The sequence below is a fragment of the Epargyreus clarus genome, unplaced genomic scaffold, assembly GCF_041222505.1.
Source record: "Epargyreus clarus isolate Ecla_fem2 unplaced genomic scaffold, WU_Ecla_fem_2.2 ptg000035l, whole genome shotgun sequence".
Classification (NCBI taxonomy): domain Eukaryota; kingdom Metazoa; phylum Arthropoda; class Insecta; order Lepidoptera; family Hesperiidae; genus Epargyreus; species Epargyreus clarus.
The window spans coordinates 2,664,118-2,690,605 of NW_027332240.1; the positions used below are offsets into that span (position 1 = coordinate 2,664,118).

Here is a 26,488-nt window from a genome sequence, read left to right on the forward strand (position 1 = left end):
CTTTTTATTACAAAATAATTTTGATGTCAGACAAATAACTGAAATAAAATATATTCATATAATTTTATCACCCAAAAATAAAGCGTATAGATACTTATTTTAATAACGATATAAATATTAATAAATTCAATCTAGATATTACCACAACTGACAACGACTATGAAATACAATATTTACAAATAAAATTATGAAATCGATATAATTTCATAGTCTCGAATCAAGATTATATTAAGAAAAGAAGATAAAAGATAACATATTTATAATTACAAAAATAATAATAATATTAGTCTGAAAGCGTGGTAAGGCAGTAAAGTAGCTCATATATACAGCAAAACAAATAAATATATACAATAGTGCGTTAGTTATAATCCGACGAGGCTGTAAATGAACTTTAACTTAGTTAAGAGTACTACACTTATTAACTGAATACAATAATATAGGTCTATAAATTCATTATTAGAGGAATAAAGAAATGTATATATAATGTTAAATTTGCAATTTACATCCTTCTACTGAACTTCACACTAGAATTAGGTGTGGCATTGACACATCCCCGGTTAAACCATACTATAGTTGAGCCATTATAAACATGCGCCCTGAGTCATAAAACATGACGTCAAAGGAATGAGACAATATCGCACAACTCGTTATCGATAAAGGGATGCCGCTCGGACGCAGGTAGCTATAAACTAAGTTAAGTCCTAAAAAATATTTTGCAATATTTCCTTAATCTTTTATTGAGCTAGTTGCGTCTGCTAGTAACTATTGACAGATCTCTTTGTTGTTACACACAACACTAGAAGTGCGAGCGGGAGTTCCAATATGTCTATACGTGTGAGCGAGAGATTTGATAAAAATGATTTATGGCTCAGGTTGCACGTTCGTAATGGCCCAACTATAGTTCTACCACAGACATTTGGACATTCATATTATGTCTGTGAGTTATCCAATCTTTCATTACAAGCCTCGTCGAAGTACCAAGCGTGTATAAACGAGCGAGACAAACATCTATTTCTTGGAGCGTCGCACGATGCTGGTGGGCAGCCGCTTGCTGCCGCGCTCCTCGCCGCTGTCCAGCCCCTACGGTTGTTAGGTCACGTATTTACATCACACATCTAGCAAGTTTATAGTAATCAAGCAATACTCTGTTGAAATTGTTACACATATAAATAACTACTTTGCAACAAATTCAAATTCAAATCGCATTTATTCAAAATTGATTCATATAGAATACTTTTTGAAAGTCAACAAACTACCACCGCTTCGGAAGGTATTTCGCTATGGAGAAGAAGCGGCGCAAGAAACTCCATACGTGTGCATATTTCAATTAGCAACGTATTATGTTACAAACCAATTATAATTACATATTTGTTGTTACAATTCTGGAATGTATGGAAAATGTCATCAAACATGTTAGTTGAAGATTGTTGCAAAGTAGTTTTATCCTTAGCATGAAGTTGTTTACAATTAGCAACATTAGCTTTATTTTAAGAGTGTGAAATTTAGCGCTGGAGATTGAAAGGAAGATTTCATTATGATTATAAGATTAAATGTTATAAGTGGTCATGTATTTTCTGAAAAAGATAAACTTTAATCTTTTCAATAACCATCCCCTATCTTGCTATAAATTAAATATTTTTACACCTGTGCGTTTTATGTTGACATTAAGTATTTAATTTATTATATATTATAAGATTAGGATTTTAAGATTACAAAATAAAACGTACGAAAACATTAAATAACTTACGGAGACGTTTCCTATTTAATAATGTGTTTTACTTCAAGCGTTACTTCCTGTATATTTATACCTTTCCATAACTTCCTCATTTAATAAAATGGTGATATAATAACCTTAACCTACTACAACCTAAAATATCTCCATTTTAACATGAACATTTAAAGTGCTGTCTCCAAATAGAAAGATAGACATGGACATATCCAGCTTTAGTGATACAACAAACATAAATATACACAATACAACACAAGCTTACGTCAAAGTCGCCGATAGTGAACTTGGTGGCGGCGTCGGCGACCAGCTGCGCCGGCGCGGGCGGCGCGCTCTCCGGCGACAGCACCTGGCGTTAGCGGGTTAGTCACAACGAACCGTTAGCCATGAAACGACTCGTTATGCACATAAAACGAAACGTTATTTACATAAAACGATCGGTTAACTTCATGAAACGGTCAGTTTATTTCATAAAACGATTGGTTAATTTCATGAAACGATAGACTGAATTCATGAAACGATCGGTTTATTTCATGAAACGGTCAGTTAATTGCATAAAACGATGGGTTATTTACATAAAACGATATCAATGTCATAAATGATAATAATCAGTATAAAATGTGATACGAGTGTTGTAAAAGGTAGACATAAATATAAATTAAGCGTTTAAGTAATGATCATGATGATGGTAACATTTTGATAATATGTCCGAGTAAGTAACATTTATTTTGATAAGTACTGTTAAGTAATATATTTTATATCACGGCGTGCGTAAATTGACGTTTTACGCACGCTTCGCGTGCGCAAAACCCCCATTTCCGACCCCGTAATATAAAATTTTATACAACACGCGGACGAAAAATGTTTTTCTGACTCGTGTGATTGCAGTCCTCGCCTGCGGCTCGGCCTGCAAACTCACACTTGTCAGAAAAAAATTTTTCGTCCTCGTATCGTAATGTACTATTTGAACATTATTACAAACACAATATTAATTTATAAAACATGTACCTACACATTGAACACATTTTTTATCAAAACAGTTTTGGCAATTAAATCAGAAACTTACAATTTTATTGGCTTAAAAACATTAATATATTCTTTTTAAAACATTATTATATTGTTAATCGTAACTTAATTGATTCTGCGGTCATTTCTTGTCTAGCAGAGTCTAAAATTTAGATCTCATGCCCACATCCCAATATCATTTATTTCTTATTTTATTCACTCATTTATGTAGCCATACTCGAAACCGTTTTTTTATAGTTTTTAAATAAATTGTCATTTTCAAGCTCTTCTATTTTAAGTATATGTTGCTATAACAGCCCCCGTAATACACAATTTAAAAACATTAAGTGTTTATCTATTACCGTTTAAGAGATAGAGCCCTGTGACAGACGGACAACGGAAGGCTAGTAATGCAGTTCTGTCTTGAACCTTTGGGTACGGAACCAATTTCCATCTTTTCCAATTCTTCGTCTCTTTGTCATCTGTCCGCACCATATCTTCGTATAACAATCATTTGGTTTCTATATTTTCTTATTCTTTTCTTGGTCTGCATCATCTGTCTATTCGTCTTCTTGCATTTCCTTTTCGTGGTCTTCAGCATCATCTTTCTGTCTGTCTTCTTGGTCTTCTTGCATTCCCTTCACGTTCTTCTGCGTCGTAGCCAAGGGACTGAATGCATGCATGACAAATTGTAGAGTAAAGAGACACTGCTACAATTTATTAGGCACGCATCCTGTAGCTGGCTGGCGGATCTGTTCTTCTCTATAATGTATTCTGTATGTAATATTCTCAATACTATTTCAAGATTTTCTTCACAAAATGTTCAGGATGTAATATGACATATCATTATATCTATCATATATTTCTTTATATTTTCGTTTATGCATATTGCATTTTTTATAATATAGGAGTAGCAGAAGAGCATGCAGTCCGCCTCATGGAAAGTGGCTACTGCCGCCCATGGACATCTGTAAACAACCCAAGATAGGTTGAGATATTCCTGCCTGAGGTCGGCCACAGATGCGCCGCTACCCCTGAGGACTAAGCTGGAATCCTCGGAAAAGTATGTCTCCCTTACCACACCCTTCAAACCAGAACACAGCAGCATTTAACACTGGTGTTATGAGGCGGAAATAGGTGTAAAGAAATATTTTGTGAAGAAAATCTTTACAAACTGTTCGGTTACATTTTGGTTATCGTTTATAAAATAATGATGTTTGATAATAATGGCATTGATGACATAACAAGAGAATGGTATAATCTAAAATGCATTATTGAATGATGTAAACATAAACACTAAAGTAGAGACAGACTGTAGTAGGTTGTTAGAAAACTTATAACATGAATGTAGCTAAATGAATAAGTTTGAATGTAAACAATGAAAGTGGGCTTAGACAAAACGTACTTAAGCTTACATAAGTAATTTCACTGTTTCCAGGGAACGAGAGTCATACCGTCGGGCCGCTTGCCATATAGTAATTTCCATGGACCGATTTATAATTTTTTAGTAATTTTGAACAAGTCAATATAATGACTGGTCTGAAAATTCAACTATTTCAATCATTTCAAGTGCCTATGTTGTCTCACAAAATGACCGGTGCACCTATGTTCATGATCGGTCTAAAAATGTTTAGGCACCACAGGTACATAAAGGCACTTTGAATGATTGAATAATTGAAGTTGTTAAATTAAATGCAATTTATTTCGAAACATTCAGTATTATCGCTGTATTTGAATTTACGTCAATCTTTATAACCTTTTTGAAGATCCTTTTCCTACTTCTAAATTATGTATCCACTAAAGGAAAACTGACTTAACTTTGACAAAATCTTCAATCGACGACGTATTTTCAAAAATTAATATTACCTCGCTTGGCTTAAACCCACCGCAGAAAACTCTTCAAAAATCACATCCAAATTTCTACCACTATCAAAACAAGATGTGTGCAATACTCACGTCCTGATCACTCATCATCTCCTTAGTAGACACAGTGGTCTCGATCCTCCTGATGGACCCCTGGTGGATGTCCACGTCGAGCGCGAGGCACTGGAAGCGGCGCAGCAGCAGCACCACCGGGATGGGCAGCACGCCCGCCAGGATCATGGCCACTGCGATGCCGAGCACCCAGTTCGGGTAGGGCAGCTGGACTACGCGGCCCTGGGGGAGTATTACTTGTTTAAGGAGTTGATTGGAAGATTTGATGAAGTGGGTAATGGCTGGAAGCTTGGCCTCTGAATTGGAGGGTCTGAGGGTCAAATCCCAGGCTTCTGATTTTTAAACATCTATCAATTCGCACTTTGTCAGCGTTTGGACTATGGCCAAACCATTTCACACTCTGAATAGAGACGCGTGCCCGGAAATATCAGTAATGCTTAATCAATCAATCAATTGTTGGTTAATGAAACAGGAATGTAATATAAGTGAATGAAAGTATTCTGTATATTATGAGTACGGATTTTTTTCTAGACAAGATCCATGTTCAGCAGTGGCTATTAAGTTTTGAAAAAAGCCAGAGTTAAAGAATATTTAGCCCTTGGAAATGTCTTGAAACTCGTTTCCAAAGATGACATTATATCCTGAAATTCTGTTAAAGGAGATGTTTTGCCATTTGCTGAAGAGCTTTTAAATTGCAACCCTTACCAACTCAGCGTTCCAGGCTCCGTACGTGGGCGGAGTGATGATCATGAAGACGAGCGAGGAGAGCAGGATGCAGCTGACGATGGCGGGGCCCACGTACCGCCACGTCAGCTGCCAGTACCAGCCCGGCCGGTAGCCCGTCATCTCGTAGATGTCGTTAGAGAACCTGGGGAATGGGAGAAAAGGTATAAGAATGTAACAGATTTTGATGACTATATATAAACATTTATTTTCTAATAGAGTTATATATTTAAGTTAATATATTGAATAACGACAGGTAAGGTCCTGGTAGGCAATATATAAGAGCTTCATAATAACAATTTGTAACATTCACGTATCAACGCGACATCAGTATTTTGGAACTCATTTCCTCATATTTTGTCTGTCTGTCGACTCTTAGAGTAATATATTACTGAAAATATCTGCTTTATTATTATTTTACTAAGAGCTTCATCTTCCCAATTTTAAAATATATTTTGATGGTCAAGCATTAAAATTAATCCCAAGAGATGTGTTTCACCAATAGTACCAACCTCTCATGGCCATAGATGTAGACCACAGCGACCATCTCGAGCAGCGCGATGACCACGAGGCCGATGGTGCCGGCGAAGGAGTCGAACATCTTCAGCCAGTACTCGCCCGCGCCCGTCGTGAAGATCAGACCCACGAAGAAACAGAACATGCACACCGCACCTGGAATAATGAAGATTATTACTTTCTCTAACTAAAGAAGAAAGATTATTAATGAAGAATGTAAAATAAAAGAAAGCTTTTTAACTGTAGAAACAGAACATACGCACAGCGTTTAATGCAGCTATATCTTTCTGGTTGAAATGTGTTGTAGTACGGAAGACATAATTTTCCGACGTGTTCTAGCTTAGCCCTCAGGAGCAGCGGCGTATCTTTGGCCGACCTAAGGTAGGAATTTAATCCTACCTGGGGCTGATTGCAACTTTCCATTAGGTGAACTGCTCGTCTGCTACAAGGTCCTATATCATAAAAAGGAACAAATCTTTAAAAATACTAGAGTAATAGAACTCACCAGTAATAACAGGCTTGCTCATACGCTTGAAGAAGTCGATATCGAAGATGGTGCAGAGCATGCCCTCCATGATGCCGATCTGGCTGCCGAGGCCGAGGGAGAGCAGCATCAGGAAGAAGATGATGGACCAGAAGGGCGCGGGGGTGAGCTGCAGGATCGCTTGTGTGAACACGATGAATGCGAGGCCAGTGCCCTCTGCTGCCTGGAAAACGTAAATAGTAATTCTTTTGTAATTTCGAATTATTTTACAAAATTCTTTTTCATCGATTTTTGATGATAGTGATTTTTCAAAAATTACTAATTTCAATCATCAACCAATTAAAGTTTTCATCGTTTTGATGACAAATTGCACGTTTTGCGAATGTTACTTATTTAAATCCAATAAATCATCAACCAATTGAAATATAATTAATGAAATTAGATACTTAAGTGTTTTATAAACTGTCACTAATTGAAATAATTAATTATTTGAGTGATTAAGTGGTTGACAAATCACAAATATGTTATGATTTCTCTGGACCTTCATCGTCATCGTCAATCCAGAACTGTCCCATTGCTGGGCACAGGTTTCCTTTCATTTATTATTTTTCTTCTACCTGACACCCTTCGTTGTTTTTTTTGACAAAAATTTAGGAGGACGACAAAACTAGCTCGGGTGGCTCCCACTTAGTGTACACCACATAATACATTCGTTCTTCAGCCCTTTATATATTTCACCTCTTCGAGCTGCCGGCTCATATAGCACCCGGTGAGGTTGAGCGAGGAGGTGACGTTGCTGCTCAGCTGCGGGTACATCTCCTTGTACTCGTCGTGCGTCGTGTTCAGCGTGAACGAGCCGATGTGGTGCAGCGCCAGCACCTTCACCTCCCTGGAAATATCAAATATAATTCAAATTTCAATCTTATAATGGTTTGTTTTCTTTTACTTGAAGGTGAAGGTGAAGGTGGTAGAACCCTTTGTGGTTCGACTCCGGCGGCAGCACCGCCTCACCTATTTCTACCTAATAACAGCAGTGTTAGGCGCTGCTGTGTTCCGGTTTGAAGGGTGGTTGTAAGGGAGACATACTTTTCCGAGGCGTTCCAGCTTAGTCCTCAGGGGTAGCGGCGCATCTGTGGCCGACCTCAGATCTAATTCTATCTGGGGTTGATTACAGATGTCCATGGGCGGCAGTAGCCACTTACCATCCAGTGGACTGCATGCTCGTCTGCTACTCTTATATTATAAAAAAAAGTTTTTTAAATGAAATACTCTGTTACAACAATCAATAAGGAAAACTCTCCAATATCATTAAGATCACACTCACTAATTGTCTGTAAAAGAAGCCGGCGCCGTCGTAATTCTCGTCGTTAACTGTCGTTCAATATTAATAGTTTTGTTTGTTGTGCTTTCAATCTCGGCCAATTTATCGTTGCATTGCAATTAATGGCCAGTGCGTTAAAAATAAACACGTGTTGTTATTTGTTGTTTTGCTTGCTTGTATTATATACATACATATATAGGTACCTCATTATTAGAATTATTTTTTTAAGATATAAAATTAAGATATAAAAATCCAACGTGGCGGAGCGGTCACCATACCGGTCTGCCCAGAGGGTCCCGGGTTCGATCCCCGGCCAGACAGATATCTAAATGATGAATGTAGTTGTAGGTCTTCGTTTCAGGGTATGGGTGTTTCTGTATTTGTGAATGTCCATAGCACCCACGATGCAAGGAATCCTAGGGTGGGGCTGTGAGTGTGGAAAGCGTTAAGTGTTATTATTTATTTTATTTCTATAATATAAAGGTAGTAAACGAATATGCACTCCACCTAATGGAGTGGTGACTGTGCCCAAAGTTATCTGTAATGAACTCCAGAGTTACCTGAGGTCGGCAACAGATGCGCCGCCACTCCTAGGACTAAGCTGAAATGTCTCGGAAAAGTATGTCCCCCTTACCACACTCTTCAAACCAGAACACAGCAGCGTTTAACGCTGCTGTTTGGCGGTGATGGTGGCGGTGTTACCGCCGAAGTCGAACCACAAAGGGTTCTACCACCTTCAATCTTATCTTACATATGTACCTACCTATTTATGTGTAAGGCCTGTCTTTTGTATGTTGTAACTTGTATAGCATGTAAAATAAATGGTTTCTTTCTTTCTTTCTAATGTACCATGGGAAGAGAGGACAGTATTTTTGGATTTAGCAAAATCTTACAGAAAATCTCTCTTTTTCCGTACCGGGACGACAAATTCGCCTTTTTAAGGAAGTAACATTTTTTTACAATGACTTGTTTATTATGATTTATTAGGAAAGGTCGTCCCTGTAGTTCCGGGAGCAAAATAGGATTACGGTATCTCCTGCCTGCGACTCAAAAGGGGCTTCCTGGGTTGCGCGCGGCAAGAGTGGGAGCTCAAACTGCCCGGTCACCGACTCCGGGAAGGACGCTTATCAATGATGTTATTAGACAAAAATACGTAGGCGTTGGTACCGCCGGTGTTGAACCCCAGTGGGTTATGCCACCTTCTAAAGTACAGTACAGAAATGCTGTATTTGTTTTTAGTTCGAACGTATATAACGCATGATTAGTCTCATAGTTATTAACGATTCAAAACCGACGGTATTTTGGGACACAAAGATCGACCGGCAATCATTGTTCCAAACGTGATTACACGTTTTCGCATCAAAAAATGATATCAATCACTTCAATCATAAAAACAGCGTGAAGACACTAAAATTATTATACGATCAGCAAACGAATTGCTCCCAAATATTCTGTTAGTAAGTACATCAAATAATTGGTCGAGTGCGAACCCGCACACGGTGGGTTCCGTACCACTATATAACTTATTTGTTTATTTTAAAATTTGAAATGTCTACCTATTACGGTTCAATAGATAAAGCACAAAACTCCGAAAAATAGCGACTACTTGTATGCGATTCCCATTTATTTTCAAAGTTTATTTTTAAATTTTTTATAGTATTTGTTGTTATAGCGGCCACCGTACCTACTCTGTAAATTATTCAAGCGTCTGTTTATTACAATTCAAGAGATAGAGCCCTGTGACAGTTGAATAGACAGCGGAGGCTAAGTAATAGTGTTCCGTTCTTACCCCTTGGGTACGGAACCCTAAAAAATATTACATCCCGCTATGATACTTTAAGTGACTATCTACCTTATGGCCTTGGATATAAAATTTATGACGCGTCAGAGAAATGATGGAAATATTACGGTAACTCATAAAAATGCTTTTACGAAAGTGTCCCTTAACGGTAACACGTAATATTTTACACTTAAGTGTGTTTTTGATAGGACTTTTCTAGTATACGTAGTTATAGTATAGTTTTTGACGACCCGCGTGGCGGAGCGGTCACCATGCCGGTCTGACGTGCAGAGGGTCCCGGGTTCGATCCCCGGCCAGACAGATTTCTAAATGATGAATTTATACTTCTGTTTCTGGGTCTAGGTGTTTGTGTATTTGTCTCTGTGTGTGTCCATAGCACCCACGATACAGGGAATCCTAATGTGGGGCTGTGAGTGTAGAAAGCGTTTATATTGTTAAATACTAGTGTAGAAAACGTTAGTTAATTAATATTGTTCATTGTAAAATATCTACTTTTTTATATAACCGAAGTTTAAAACTAGAATGTTTTTAATAATAAATATCTAACATAAGCATGGTGGTAAGTTTTAGTGCCCTCTATGGACATCTGTGACCATATAGTACAGGTTCTACCTAAAATCGATCACAGACACTCGTACATTACCAATCTCGAAGACTAAGATGACTGCCTCATATATAAGTCACTAGGCATCCTCACACTTCCAATGAAACGCACAATAGTACTATTCTAGGATAGAAATTAGCTAGAACCATACTAGCTCTACCACCTTAAAAAGATGGTGTGCTACCCCTGACAATTAGCACACTCTGACACACACACACTGGCACACACTGACAGTAAGCACACAATATCCTTCATGTGCTGGTGGAATGTGTTCGCAGCGAGGCACTCAGGCAGGAGCTGGGATTTTTTCGGCGAGAGTTATTAGCGTGTGTAATAGCATTCTGTCTTCCGGTGTCTGGGGAAGCCAGAATGCTTATCAAATTATATTTGGGAGTGATTGAATTGTAGGTGCGATATGTGACGAACTTTATGCGGGTGACATAATCACTGGGTGACAAAACCCCTTTTTAATAAAGATTAAAATAAATCCTCTAACAATTAAGTGTGAACGTCTCATATACGAGAATATCCCTTTCAACCAGAAAACAGTAGCGCTTAACACTGCTGTTATTAGATAGAAATAAGTACGGCAGTGGTGCTTTCAGACTCTAACCAGTACCCTTACCAAGAGTTTTTACGTTTTAACAAATATGACTGTTTTGATATTCGTTTACGTATTTGCCCATACAATTTCCAATCAGTGCTCCTAGCGGATTGTATCAGAACTATAATGTCAGTAACGTAACATTAAATGTCTATATTGACAAAATGGCGCTTTATGTTTTGTCTCTCTTTTTTACGAACATGTGAGGTAGACAAAAATACTTGAGCTTATTGTTACGGTTACTCAGTCTACTAAGCAAACGGAACAGAATAACAGAACAGTTTTGAAAACTCATGGTACTCGTAAGGGTACAAAAAGTTTTCTAGCACCTTTACTTTATCTGGAGGCACGGCAGTGCCTCCGCCAAGTCGAGCCAAACTTGTGTATTCAAATTCATACAACAAGTTACTAACTAACTTTGTATTTCCCTATAGTTTCAAAGGTTGGTAAACGTTTCAAATACATTTATTATGTACTTTCGTGATCCAACTTTGATAATTGGACTGTTCGGATAGTTGAAGGGTTACAATTAGGACGGGGTGAGTTAACCCCGGATTGGATTGACTCGGTAAATAATTTAATCCTAGTTTTGAAGTGATAAATTCATTTGTACACCTTTGGGAATATTGAAACTAGTTTATTGGTTGTAAAACTATTACTATGTCGCGGCAATGAGGCTTAAACCATAGTTCATCGCCCTGGACAAGTGTGAATTGATACACTTTACACACTTTGAGAACTTTTTTTAAGAACCCTTAGGAGAGCAGATTTTCCTTCATAGTTTATGTGATAATAAATGTATACTATGCACTCAACCTAACCTTGAAAAGTCAATGGGGCGTACCTGGGATTTGAATTTCAAACTCTCTTAATTAAGAGATAATAGTTTCAAGTCAAAGAAGTACGTAATATTATTTTGCTGTCAACTTTAGAACAACAAGAGGATTATTTAGGATTTGTTATTATTGAAGCCATAGAAGTAAATGCATTGCGAAAATTGGAACTGTTTACGTATAATGGTTTAATCTTCGATCACTAATAAGTTTAATAGATAAAATGAAAACGTCCAAAAATAGCTATTTGTTGTATGGCGAATCGTTTTTTTTGTAAGATAGGGCAGAGAGCGGAAACTTAATAATAGGGTTCAGTTTTTACCTTTTCGGTGCGGAACCCTAAAATCTGTTTTAATATATAGCCTATATCACTACGTCACACATTCTAGGCTGAAGTGCCAAAGAATGAGACAAACATAGATACGTTCGAAAAACATTACTCTCCGCAATCGAACCATACTGGCTCTATCACTTTTCAAAAAGAATAATTTTATATCATCATCAACCCATTACTGTCCCACAGCTGGGTACGTCTCAGAATGAGAAGTATTGAGGAGGTATGCTGGTTTCCTCGCGATGTTTTCCTTCACCGTTTAAGCAAGTAATAACTAATTTCTAATACGCACATAACTTTGAAAAATCAGATATGCCTGGGTTTGAACCTCGGACCCTTTGATCGAAATGCCGAGTTTCTTAACCACTAGGCCTTCACTGCCAGAATAACTTTACAACACACCTGGAATGACGTCACATGATGCGTAGTTTTCAATCAAGTAGTCATCATAATTAGCTTTATCAAAAAGATTAAGTTTTACAAATGATTTATTATTTTCTTTGATATTTCAACTATTTATTTTGGAATTTTGTTTTGATTCAACTTATCTAAAGAGGAAATCATACCGATAGTAAATGTCCAATAGTTTATTTCAATCAAATAATTGATGTTAGGAATGTTAGATAATAGTAGGTTTCCTGTTGTAGCGACTTCCCGCTACTCGTCAAGAGATGGTGCTGCTGAATCACGCTATCGAAGTTTTTTAAACATGTTGCATATATACAAGCTCCGAACTTAGACTGACGGAGCACGGCCGCTCCCCGGGCATGATCACCTAGCCCGGCGGGAGATCTCCCTTTGCCAAACTGTCACCCTTTATGGTGTTAAGTAGTTTTTTAAGAATAATATGTATAACACTTTTTCATTTTCACTTTTTTAAACAAGCGTACGATCCACATTATGGAACATATATGGCTACTGCCGCCCATGGTCATTTTTAACCAACCCCAGATAAGATAAGAGTCCTAGCTGAGGTCGGCCACAAATGCACCGTTACCCTTGAGGTCTAAGCCAGGACGCCTCAGATAAGTCACCCCTACCACATCCTTCCAAACGGAACACAATACCTCTGTACATTATATTCTGCTGAAAAGCACTGGCAGGGTAGCCTCGGGTGTTTAATCACAAAGGGTTCTACCACTTTAAAAAAAATCACCCAATTATTATCCAAAGAATTTGGCGAACTTACTTCGGCGGTGATGGTGGCAATATTACTGATGGTGATATGGTAAACTTACTTGGTGATGCACTTCTCGACCATGGTGTACGCCTTGAAGCCGAGGATGCTGAAGATGACCACGGAGGCGTAGATGGCGGTGAGAGCGTTACACACGGACACGAGCAGCACGTCGCGCACACAGTTGTTGTTGGGCGGGTTGTAGGAGCCGAACGCCACGAGGGAGCCGAAAGCCAGGCCGAAGGAATAGAACACCTGGGTTGCAGCGTCTAGCCATACGGGCGGGTCGAGGAGTTTCTCCAGCTGGAACAAATTGGTGCTTGAGAAATGTATGTTGAAGAGATTGTTTATTATACAGTTGAAGAAGTCCAAACGACTCGGTAATCGCACATCGGATACTGTTTTTGGATTTCTTAGATGTATTTAGGAAAAAAAATGTCTACGTAACATGACCTACGATTTTAAAAAGAGACGGTTTTAAAACGCAGGTAAAATCGATAGTCAAAACGAATAAATGATAAGCAAGGAAAACATTTACTAATAGTTAAAAAAAGCTTTTTATATTTCCCATTCTTCTTCTTAGAAGAATGGGAAATATAAGAAGCTTTTTTTTCAGCCTCATAATGACGAAAGGTTCTTACCTTTCGTCATTATGAGGGTGCAAAAAATAATTAGTTAATTTAAAATGACGTCACCAATTTAATCATGCATGTCATTCAAAACAAACGTGTATGTGAAATTTAAGGTCAATCGGTTGGGGTTAACCGGTTCAAAATTTAGTTCCAAGATTCGATCCTTATAGTAGCAACAAGCAAACAAACAACAACAAGTAACAAGCAAAGTTAATTAAAAGCTAGTAAAAATCTTCTAATGACCAACAAAAAATCAACAATAAAATTTAATCTCAGAAAAGAAATAAGGTTAAGATACCTTACCTTCGGTTTATACATGTGCCAGATGCCATCAGATGATCCCGGTAGTGTGATGCCGCGGACGAAGAAGATCGTCAGCACCACGTATGGGAATAGAGAGGTGAAGTACACCACCTAAAATATTCAAATTATGTAAATACAAAATACATTTGTTAGCAAAGTAAGTTTAAGTACGATAATGATACGGGTATAAGTATGATAATGATGGGGGTAGAATTTCTAATCAAGAGATAATATAAGAGTATGCTTGTCTCATGGTAAGTGGCCACTGCAACCCATACATATGTAATCCATCCGAGTCCTACTCGTGGTCGACCAGGACCCCAAGGACTAACTTATAAAGTCTCTTGTGTCTCTCCCTTACCACACCCTTCTGACCAGAACACAGCAACGCTACACTCCTGAAGGCAGAAACGTGTAGCGCCATCCCTTAACACGTAGCGGGAAGTCTACCACAATTCTACGACCTTAAAGGCCTTATGGATGTTAAAGGGCAAACATTTATCTAACTAACATGTTCCAACTTAGTCTCCAGGAGTAGCAGCGTATCTGTGGCTGACTTCAGATAGGATTGTAATTTTATCTGTCATTGGCTACAGATATCCATGCGCAGCGATGGCCACTTACCACCAGGTAAACTGCATGTTGGTTTACTACTTTTATATTATAGGGCGTTAGCATACCTTTCCACTGCTCTGAATGCCCTTCATCACGATGAAGAAGACGATGATCCAGGCTAGCAGGAGATACAGCACGATCCACCAGCGAGGCACGCCGGGGTCTTCGATGCTGGGCGACGCGTCCAGAGCCTCCCGGTACCAAAAGTATACAGTAGCGGAGGCCTTCGAGCACTCCTCCTCCGCGGTGCCGTTGTCCCGGGGACAGTGGGCCCAGGGTAGAGTGTCGGCACTCAGCTGAGAAGTGGAATACTATCTTAGATACGACACAGTTATTATGAAATTAAAAGGGGTAGGAGTGCCTATAAAGGGCTCGTAAACAAAGCACTGAACGATTTTACTGCTGACTCTGGTACGAGCGACATTGAGTTCAATATATTTCGTAAGATTTCTGTCGATTTGGGCATGTTAAGAAATATTTTTACCACGCTTTTATTGCCTTGACCTCTTTGTATGTAACGGAATATTTGAACTCGATTTTTACCCACTTGAACGGTCAGTTTAATTTAAAATTTTGAAAAATTGTCAAGAACCGATGACAATACACGATTTAAATAATTTTGTACCATTAATCTTATCATGATCATCAGGATTAACGATTTTAGCGGTGTTCGAGCGCCTTCCAGAAAGTTCATGGCAAAGTTATTGCACGATAGATTACCATAAAAACTTTTTAGTTTGATCAACTATAAAAGCGTGGTTTTTAGTTTTTTAAATAGTAAATTATTGCAACTACGTTCGAAATTCTAACTTTAGTTACTAACGTGCTTTTTGAAATGCATTAATACTGCATCGCATTTTTTGCGTTTAATTCCTGAATTGAGCATATGAGAGTAGTTGTGATGTTGACATTGGTGATATAGTAGCTGTTGGCGATGCAGGCTGCTGGCTGATAATATAGATACAATATAGATAGATAGGTTTTATATATTTTTACCTTTTGATACTTTTTTGTATTTTTAAAAGAAAATGTATTATATGTCACTTCTGCCTACTTACAAATAAAAGAACACTGTTTTTCTCTAAATTCCCTAAATACCTAAAAAATCTTCGATTAGTTTGAAAAAAGCCTTTACCCTAAGCATCGCTGTGAGCCCCCTGAGCCCTATAGTAGCTGTTGTTGACTTGTGTGTGTAGAGTGTAATCGCTGCGTCTAGCTTCCAAAAAATAGCTATATGTTCAATTGATATTTAAAGTAGCTATAGGGGCCTTGAGAAACTAGCAATAAAACTGAATTTGCATGACGTCACCAACGAAAATATTTCACTCTAGAAGCACATTAAATAACAAATTCCACTGCAAGTTATTCGACTGAATTAAGTTGCAATTTGAACTTGGGCCAAGTTGCTATTCTGAACGTTTTAAGAACGTTAAGCGAAAACACAGAAAAACAACATAATTGTTCTTATTTATATTATCACTCCCGAAAGTCTTATAACTTACCCATTAAATATGCGTATTTAAGCCAACTTGATGACATTATCAGTTGAATAACAAAAAATTGAATTACAACGTAAGTAATAAATAATTTTAAAATACAATTAAAGGTGATACACAAAATACTCGTTTCGACAAATAAAACAAAAAATGAAAGAAGAATGACGAAAGAATGATGTTGAATGATCTAGAAAAAAAACTACTTAGAAACTAACTTCCTAGTACAAAAAACGACACAAAAATTATAAATAACAATTTTTCATCTCACCCGGATGCTGTTAAACAAGTAGAAGAACACCCAAGTGATGATCACGTTGTAGTAGAGCGCCACGAAGAGAGTCACGATGCAGCTGGAGATACCGATACCACCCAGCCAGGGGTGGATGGTGTTCCACACGCCCAGGGAACCCAGCCGCATCTTCTGTCCGATGGCCATCTCGATCAGGAACAGCGGGATGCCTTCCAGCACCAACATGATCAGGAATGGGATCAGGAAGGCACCTGGAAGAAATTTGGTTCGATTAGTTGATGTTTTAATTTAAAGGTGGTAGGACACCTCGTGGTTCGACGCCAGAGGAATTACCGCAAGAGCTACGCAGAAGTCTGCGTAACAGCAGTGTCAAGGGTTGCTATGTTCTGGTTTGAAAATAGTGGTAAGGGAGAGACATGTATAGGAGGAGTTCAAGCTCAGGCCTCAGGTGCAGCAACGCATCTGTTTACTAACCTCAGATAGGACACTAATACTATCTGGAATTGACTATAGATGTCCCTGGCTGACAGTGGCCACATACTATCAGATGGACAGATGCATTCTCGTTTGCTACTATCTAATACCTATATAAAATTCTCGTGACACAATGTTAGTTACCGTACTTCTCCGAAACGGCATTACTGATATTCACCAAATTTTATATGCATATTCAGTAGGTCTGAGAATCGGCTACTATCTATTTTTATACCCCTTTGTTCACCCTTAACATTTTTTTATTCATGTGGCAACACAACGTTTGCCGGGTCAGCTAGTTATTTTGTAAAAAAGAAATATTTCATGAGCACTGATAATTGTGGTAAGGTTCTTCTAATGCTAGTATAATAGCCTAGATTTGCATTAACCAATTAAGCTTCTCATTTTTTATAATAATAAAGGAGTAGTAGAAGAGCATGTGATCCACCTAATGGTAAGTGGCTATTGCTGCCCATGGAGAGTTTTAATCAACCCCAGATAGAAGTAGATTACTACCTAGAAGTCGGCCACAGATGCGTCGCTACCCCCGAGGACTAAGCTGGAACGCCTTGTGGAACACCAGGGTGATATGTCTCCGTTACCACACCCATAACATAGCGCTAAACACTGTTGTTATTAGGTAGATATAGGCGTGGAGGTGGTGCCACCGGAGTCGAACCACAAAGGGCTCTACAATGTGTTAATGAGGACTATGCCATGTGACACCACATAATTGTGACGAACCGTAATTGATATGTATGTACTGGGTAATGCATGAGTCAATCCTAATGTGAATTTCAGTATGTAAATATCGTCATTGCTATTTTTATTTTCAGTATTCAAATAACTTCTAGCAATTAGCCTTGGAATTGAACTTTGACCGTTATTACACCACACGGCATTAAACTACTAAAACCCAAACATTTCGAGGTATATTTTACACCGAGGAAACTTCGAAGTAGGAGGGTATTACAGTTTTCATATACCACGGTCTCAGAAATGTCGACCTAAAACCGATTTTTAGTGCCAAAAATTAAAAAGCTTTTCATTTCAAAACTAATCAACGAGTCAGTTTCAGATATCAAGAAAATCAAATTCATTAAAAAATGTTGCAATAACATAAATAATCTATATTTTTTGTCTCATTATCATGTAATATTTTTTCATTTACCCTACACCGTATTTCGCCGATATATTTCTAAAAGAGCAATAAAATAAATCAAAAGTCGATTTATAAAAAAATCATTATCTAATTCACAATATTTTTGTGATGTTTTTTGTGAGTGGAATAGATTTCGAACTCGATATTTTTCGGAAAAAATCGCAATGCCTACACGTTCTATGAATAGCTTAAGCACGTAATATCTAGAAAAGCAAAGAGACTGCATAGATATTAAATTTCCAGTTACAGAATATAAAGCGACGTTATGAGGTACGAGTGCTTTGAAATGAGACGTAATTTGCTTGAAAAGACTGCAATATTTAAGCTACTCGTACGTGCAAACTTGCGCTGGTACGAGCGGATAGCGTTTTCTTATGAAACTTTGTTAAATATTTGAGCATGCATGGTTTTAGAAATTTTTTCGAAAAGTTACTATATTGTTATACTTATTTTAGTTGGTTAATGTATACTCTATAAATTCTATTATTCATATATTTTACAGAAATTAAACGGGCAACCGTGAATAATGGTAAGTAGCCACTGGAAACCCATGGATATGTTTATCTTTTAATTGACCCCAAATAGGTATGAACGTTTAATTTGGCTACTGTGTCGTTAAAAATTAAGTTGGTTTTTCCTGTGATTACAAACCCTTAAAGTAATGTGGCGATAAATTAAGTTTCTTAAGTTTTTAAGCTAATCTGGATGGTAGCAAAATTTCTACATATAAGGCCTCAAAGACATTAACAAAACCATTTATTTTGACAGGCATGGCCCGTGCCTGCGTGGTCGCGTGAAAGGACTGTTGCGGAAGATATGAATATGTTCATACATATTGTATAGAAAATTATTATTATGATGGAATGGATTACGGGGAATGAACTCTTCACTCCTCAAACAACATTAGAGGAAGAGGGAGAGTCTGAAAAACAGCGCTGCACGAGGCAACCCGTGCTAGCACAAGCTGAGACTCCTCCTTTGCTCACAACAAAATATTACTGTGTAAATTAGATTTAAGTTTGTAATTTTTTTTTGCATCTTGTGTGGCAATAAAGCATTATTATTATTTTCTTTTGCCACGAATCGTGTTTACTACGTACGATATCTGTATTATTATCTGCCAGTCTGTGTATCTTCAAAATAATACGAGTATTAGGAACAGCTCGACCGATTTTAGCAAAGTCTACTCCAAAATTATTTGTGTAGAATTGACAACTAGCATAGAAGTTCATACATGCATACATTGCATGCCTGCATGGTATGATATAGCATGAAGACAACAAAAAATTATGAAGAGGTCGAATACCGAAAATGTAAATTCCGCTGTTTTATTCTCGCCGCTTTTACCGCACCCTTAATACTACCTACCTACGACATTTTTAAAATTATACCTTAGTCCTTGTTGGCGCTTTTCTATGCTGATTAATTTATATGAAGCTTCTATTCCGAGAATATTAATTTTCTCTTATTTTCAACGCTTTTCATTACCCGACTGCAAAGGAGGACGTTTTTTAAGCGTGTTTATGTGTCTCATTCTTTGATTTCTACAGCACAAAAGGCTAGATTTTAGTATATTGAAGGTGGTAGATCCCTTTGAGGTTCGACTCAGGCGGCACCACCGCCACACCTATTTTTACCTAATAACAGCAGTGTTAAGCGCTGCTGTGTTCTGTTTTGAAGGGTGTGGTAAGGGAGACATACTTTTCTGAGGCGTTCCAGCTTAGTCCTCAGAGGTAGCGGTGCATCTGTGGCCGACCTTAGATGGGAATATCTGATCCTATCTGGGATTGATTACAGATGTCCATGAGCAATAGCCACTTACCATCAGGTGGACTGTATGCTCGTTTGCTACTCCAATATTATAAAAAAAGTATATGAGGTGTCCATGGATTCATCTAAATACTGAGACTCATACTTGCTAAAGTACTTCTCATATTAATTAATATTGTAAAGCAGACAGTTTTTCTAAAGGTGTGTGAAGTCCACCAAATAGTACTTGGCCTACGTGGCAGACTATGGCTTAAACCTCTCAATTTGAGAATAGACTTGTGTCCAGTACCCTTACCATGAGTTTTTACGTTTTAACAAATATGACTGTTTTGGTATTTGTTCACGTATTTGCCCATACAATTTCCAATCAGCGCCCCTAGCGGATTGTATCAGAACTATAGTGTCAGTAACGTAACATTAAATGACTAAATTGACAAATGGCGCTTTATGTTTTGTCTCTCTTTTTTGTGAACATGTGAGGTAGACAAAAATACTTGAGCACTTACTTATGGTTACGTTTACTCAGTCTACTAAGCAAACGGAACAGAATATTGGATTGAGTAAACGTAACGTAACATTGTGGGATGTTTGGAAAACTCATGGTAAGGGTACAGGAGTAGGATAGATATATGTTGATGATGAACAGTGCTAAACAAATTCGCATTGATGTAGCATGATTGAGAATATTTATCGTGGTTTCTGCTGTTGAATTAGTATGCATACTTCAATTAGTAATTCAAATTGGTTCGGGAGGAAAGTTTGAAAGTTGAAATGGTACCAAAAGTTAGATTGAATCCAAACCGTGCAAAATAGTTTTTTAAAGATTGAAGCATACTAGTACCTTCTCGGTAACTGGTTCTACCACCTTACAAAAGGAAGACATAAACTACTTCATGACAACAGTTTTATAGTCCCTTATTGTAATTTATAAGCTTGATGATACTCAATTTATAATTAATTAAAAACAAAGCACAACACATCAGACTAATTAATATTAATAGCAATCCATAAAACAGGTAGATGCAAAAAGGAAAACAAAAGTACAGCCCAGACATAACAGAGACATGTAAAAAACAGCCCTTCAAAGGGTCCCTAAAAGGGTAAAAAGCATCCGATGTCCAAAACAAATATGAATTTGGGGTGAAGCAAAACTCGTAGGCGTCTACGAGCTACGCCGTAGCCCGTAGCATCAATCGATACCACTGCCAGCATTCGCGTCTAAAAATAAACTCATTTTATACAGACTAAACTTTGAATTGTAAATGTTCGTCAATAAACTTGGTTAGATTGGAAGCTAGATAGTGTTATACTGGTTCTAGTAACATAGATGCTTACTAAATTATGGGTATTGAGTATGTATTACTGATATTTATGTTAGATATTGCTATGTGATATAAGAGACAACATTCCTTTGTGATCAAGCTAAGAGTCAGGAGTAGGAGGCTAATATTTAAAACCATAAATCACCAATTATTGAGTACAGCTCATAAATGATGTACCTAAATGATAACTTTAAAAGTGAAAAAAGACAACAAGCATTCTAACTTAGTCCTCAGGATAGCAACCCAATCTTAAGCATAGTCCGCGCAAAACTGCTAGTGCACTCCGAATATAGGAATGAATCGCGTCGCCATAGCAAATTGTATGACTACACCTGCTCGCAACAACTTCAGAGCGGACTAGCAGTTTGGCGCAGACTATACTAGATTTTATGCCATTTCTGATACGTAAAGCTCATGTAGGAAAATTTGGATTTGGGTATTGTTTAGGCAGATATCTAATCGATGTATGTTTGTGTACGTGTTATGTATTCATGGCGCTGCTGAATCTGAGCGTGGGTGTATGCAGAGCGTGGGTGTTTGCTCTAGATCAGCGTTTCCCAGCCTTTTTCAGTCCACGGACCCTTAGGAAATCAAGCACAGTTTTCACGGACTCCCTTAATAAAACAAACATAAAAAAACGGATTGGGTATTTATTTTAGTTACTACAGATACAAAAAAAAACAAATACAAAAGATAATTATAACTGTTTATTATGAAAAATATGAAAAAAAAAATAATGTGAAGGTTGGTGTTGCTTTTTTGCAACTAAATCAGGGATTTTCGGGTTGATGTTGCTAGTAAGCTGTTATCCCAAATCAGATTCTACTTGTAATCTGTTTCTGTATTTATTTTTTGTATAAACAAGCGTAGAGAATGCCTTTTCACATAGGTATGTGGTTGCAAAAAGCAGTAAAGCGGCCCTTTTGCATTTAATGAGGGATTTATGTATGGTCCAGAGATGACACCGCGGACCACAGGTTGGGAAACGCGGCTCTAGATTCGTAAATAAGTATAACACTCACCGCCGCCATTTTGTTGACACAAATACGGGAAGCGCCAGATGTTGCCCAGGCCGACAGAGTACCCGATGATGGAGAGGAAGAATTGCAGTTTCCCAGACCAGGCTGCTCTCTCTTCCCCTGGAGCCTCCCGTTGCAGCGACCCTCGGGACCCTTGCAGCACTATAGTCACCCCATGGGGTCGCTCGCTACCATCAGCTCTGGTGTTCAGTGGCGCTAACTCATGACCATTACGAGGTCCAATCGGCTCAGCTTTGCCAGCCATTTTGAGTTTCGATGTTTTCCAATTCTTAACTAAAACCTCTTATTATTATTCGTTAATCTCAAACCTATACAATCTTATTGTCTGTATCAGACTGCAGATCAGTGATCTGTCTAAAACAATTTCAATTTAACTAGATTCTTCGAATGATAATCGTTACCTATGAATATGTTCATATTATTCTATACTAGACCTGGTGTATCTCGTAGTCATATGTGAAATACCGTATCGCGTCTTTCTTTACGAACTCGACTACTTTAAAATATGTTGTTGTTCTCTGAAGTAGCTTTTGACGTAGTTTTAAGGAATCTCTGAAGACAAATAAGGCTTCTCTGTGCATATGAGTGGATATAGTTGCCTAATATAGCTAAATTGACATGTTTAGTGGGAGACTTTGTTAAGTGGAGTTGTTTTTCAGTGACTCAGTCATAGTTATTAACTGGAAGTTCCAAACGCTGGAAGCGGATCTGAAACAAAGGAGTTTAAAATTAATAATACAGTATTTTGGAAGATAAAATGGTGGATTAATTGAATGAGCGTGATGATTGAAGTAAACAGTTAAAATATATCTATTAATGTGAGAATAAATATTATACCATTACAATTAATTAAACAGGACTTTATTGCTTTTAATTAGCATTGTAAAAATTAAACTCTAGCAAGACGTCATTCAAACAGGTTATGAACATATTAATTGAAAACTATGGTATTACTTAAATTATAAACTTATTCATATCTTTATCTACTCGTACATATTTCTTATGTGCGTGTATGTGTATGTCACTGAACTCCTCGTAAACGACTGGACTGATTTTGATGACATTTGTTGTGTGTGTTCAAGGGGACTTGAGAATGGTTTAGATTCACAATTTAGTCGGTGGAAAAAGGTTTTTTTTAATTAATTTTTAATTCGTAAGTAGTTATAGAATCGGAAACTATGCATTTGATCAAGTGATGATTTTTAGCAAAGTTGTTGCCAAGAGCCCACGAGGGTTTGGGAGTTGGTAAGACCAATTTTCGACAGGTGGCACCACTGTCATTCCAATGCAGGTACAAATTTTCCGTTTTATGTATGTTATATTATTTCTTTAAAATTCGGGCGAAGCCGCGGGCACTACTAGTATATTATATATTTATTACTTACTTGTTACAAAATACACACATACAAATTCACACTCACATACATATGTCTACGCGTACATACTTATATACACACATTTATGCATATTATGTAGCTTTGGTGGTTGTTAAGAAATTACAAATAGTAACTAGTGTTAGTAAGTGTTCGTACTTTATTATTATATGAAATCATAAAATGTAAATCCTTAATTAGCTGTTAGTAGATTAAGCATGAAAAAATGTACAATACTTTAAGAGCTGTGGATTTTGTTAATAAATAAATAAAAAAAAAGTTATAATACAGCTGCAAATATAAATTGTTTATAGAATTAAATTGATTTATTTTTGCGAAACATACGAAATAATATAAATAATACTACAAAAAAATATACATCTAGTAATTTCAACCATCACTAAAGTTTCCACAAAGAATAAAAGGCCTAGAAGAAAGAAAATTTGTCGGTCGATTACCGCAGAGTATTATTCTCTGGCCTTCGTACGTTTATTACACAGGGCATTATATAAAAATCGTCTCCAATGCTGCAAAGGTTTTATTCAGTAAGAAATATTCAAGGGAAAATAGGAATATTTTTTTCGTTTGTCTACACTAATATTATAAAGAGGAAAACTTTGTTTGTTTGTTTGGTTGTAATGAAGAGGCTCAAAAACTACTAGACCGATTTTAAAAATTATTTCACCATTCGAAAGCGACATTATCCACGAGTAACATAGGCTATATTTTATATGAAATATATTTAATAAATAGATTTTGAGGCGGTACAACGTTTGCCGGGTCAGCTAGTCATTAATAAACTGAAATATTGAGCCTATATCAATAATAATTATTTCACCATTAGAAAGCTACATTTTTACTCTAAGAGCACAGGGTGCCTGTTCCGAAAAGTTCTTCATTAAAATATTTATCATTCGCCAAATTTGATTTTTGACTTCTAGATTGTCTCATTTTTATTTTTCCTTAAATTATATACCCAACATAGGTCTCCGAATTCTTATATACATCAGGTTACATATTTGTTTACAGCAATGTTATAAAACCTAGCTAGCTAGGTCGTAATAGAGGCTATCATGGGTAAATACAACATTATCTAAAGAGCTTTTGTCGATCGATAATGCAGATGCACTTAGGGCCATTACGTTGAATCGATTTTAGCACGCAAAGAGAAGGCGTATACATATTCATTATTACAATGATCCCACAGTCTAAAGGACCCTGTGGTTTGACTGCGGTCTCATTTTAAAATGCAGTAAAAGCTTAGGGGTTGAGCGTCGGACTATCAATCGAGCGGTCCGATGTTCGAATCCTAGGCCTTGGATTTTCAAAAGTAAAGTATATATTAATTCTCACTTACTATAATGCTGTATTATTTTCATTAATGAATAACTAGATAGATATGCTATATCAATATGCGAAAACTATTAAATGGTGTAGCGTAAAATTGTATCGTAAGTAACTTAGTTTTAACCTCTGCATATTTTCCAAATAAAATAAAGATATTGACTCATAAATATCACTGTGTTGCAAAACTAAACTTAAATTCTAGCAATCGTAACTTTCCTTGCGCTAATGGATTTCTATTAATGTTGGCACAACGCCCAGAATTCAACTTTTGAAAATGGCAAGTTAGTTTTTCTGAGAAAATTAAAAAAATTGGCGACAAACTAATCTATGTTAACAGTTATAGTTAAATTCAGATTTATGGCTTTACTGAATAGTGCCTACGCGAAAGAACAATCAGTATACAGGGTGAATTTTTCAAACGGGCCTTCAGGGTTAAATCCGAAACTATAAGGATTAGCGAAAAATGCTGAAAGGAGTTACGAGGCCGATTTTGATAAAAACGAAACTGCATCATTACTTTTTTAAAATATCTTTTTCCCTAGCCGGGAATCGAACGAGTTCATTTTGAAAAAAAAAAACCCTCTATATTATTCCACTATCTGATAGTGTTGCTTATAAGGATGAAATTCTGGGAAGAAAAATTCACCCTGTATATCCTCATTAGTGTGTAATTGTTACGAAAAAAAATTTTGACGGTTTAAAAGTAATTAACTCAAAAGGGAAGTGATGTAACCCATGCCACCCTCATAATTTTGACGAATTCAACACTTATCGGTTAACTTACTACTTATTACATCTTATTGGTTAATTAAGTATATATTCCCATTGTGTCAGGATATGACGAGGAATTAACCAGAATCTCTTTGTTAACTCTGTCTACCTGGTAGCCATATTCCCTGCTTTAATTTTTAAAATGGATTCTGCGCGCAACCGTCTGCGTACTCTACAAAGAGACTCCGGTAAGCTCTGATATAAAATGTACCTTCTGTATTTAAAAGGTTTCATTTTCATCGATTACATACCTGATACTGTTTAACAAGTAAATTTGACGAATAAATGTTTGTCGGTACTCGGTACTTGTACGCGGCGTTAACAAAACATAACTTCGGTTTTTTAGGAGTAAATTAGATGAAGCAGACGAGCATGCAGTCCACCTGATGGACTTCTGTAATCAACCCCAAATAGGATTAGATATTCCTACCTGAGGTCGGCCACAGATACGCCGCTGCCCCAGTGGACTAAGCAAGAACGCCTCGGTAAAGTCGCCTCGCCTCTCCCTTACCACACCCTTCAAACCAGAACACAGCAGCGCTTAACACTGCTGTTATGAGGCAGAAATAGGTGTGGCGGTGGTGCCGCCGGAGTCGAACTACAAAGGTTTCTACTACCTTCAAGTAAATGTATAACTTCGGTTGTTAAAAGCGCACTTATAATCGGCATGTCGGTTGAATTTGAAGGAACTGTAGGTACCCTTACCATTTCCAGGACAAGGATAGGGCTACGGTATCCCCTGCCTGTCGTAGGAGGCGACTAAAAGGGGGCTTCCGGGGTTGCTGGTGGCAAGAGTGGGAGCTCGAACCGCCCAGCCAGCGGCCCCGGGAAGGACGGCGGTATGTGTTGTCACATACCGTCGTACGCACC

The 26,488-nt window shown here is 37.4% G+C and overlaps 1 protein-coding gene across 4 annotated transcripts in view; it reads right to left on the minus strand.

The window, feature by feature from the left end:
• Positions 1-26,488, minus strand: part of LOC140756506 (sodium- and chloride-dependent transporter XTRP3) — a 147,499-nt gene that overhangs the window by 4,385 nt on the left and 116,626 nt on the right. The window contains exons 2-13 of one of the 4 annotated variants that reach the window (XM_073092021.1): positions 22,110-22,835; positions 16,378-16,610; positions 14,679-14,909; positions 13,999-14,109; positions 13,125-13,366; positions 7,128-7,278; positions 6,411-6,612; positions 5,902-6,061; positions 5,372-5,534; positions 4,688-4,888; positions 1,992-2,075; positions 1,007-1,080 (exon numbers count right to left, since the gene is read on the minus strand). In XM_073092021.1, coding sequence (XP_072948122.1) covers positions 1,009-1,080; positions 1,992-2,075; positions 4,688-4,888; positions 5,372-5,534; positions 5,902-6,061; positions 6,411-6,612; positions 7,128-7,278; positions 13,125-13,366; positions 13,999-14,109; positions 14,679-14,909; positions 16,378-16,610; positions 22,110-22,371 — 2,112 coding nt within the window. In that variant the 5' untranslated portion in view covers positions 22,372-22,835 and the 3' untranslated portion in view covers positions 1,007-1,008. The remainder of the gene's footprint in view (positions 1-1,006; positions 1,081-1,991; positions 2,076-4,687; positions 4,889-5,371; positions 5,535-5,901; positions 6,062-6,410; positions 6,613-7,127; positions 7,279-13,124; positions 13,367-13,998; positions 14,110-14,678; positions 14,910-16,377; positions 16,611-22,109; positions 22,836-26,488) is intronic. The other 3 variants (XM_073092019.1, XM_073092022.1, XM_073092020.1) reach the window with 3 other exon arrangements.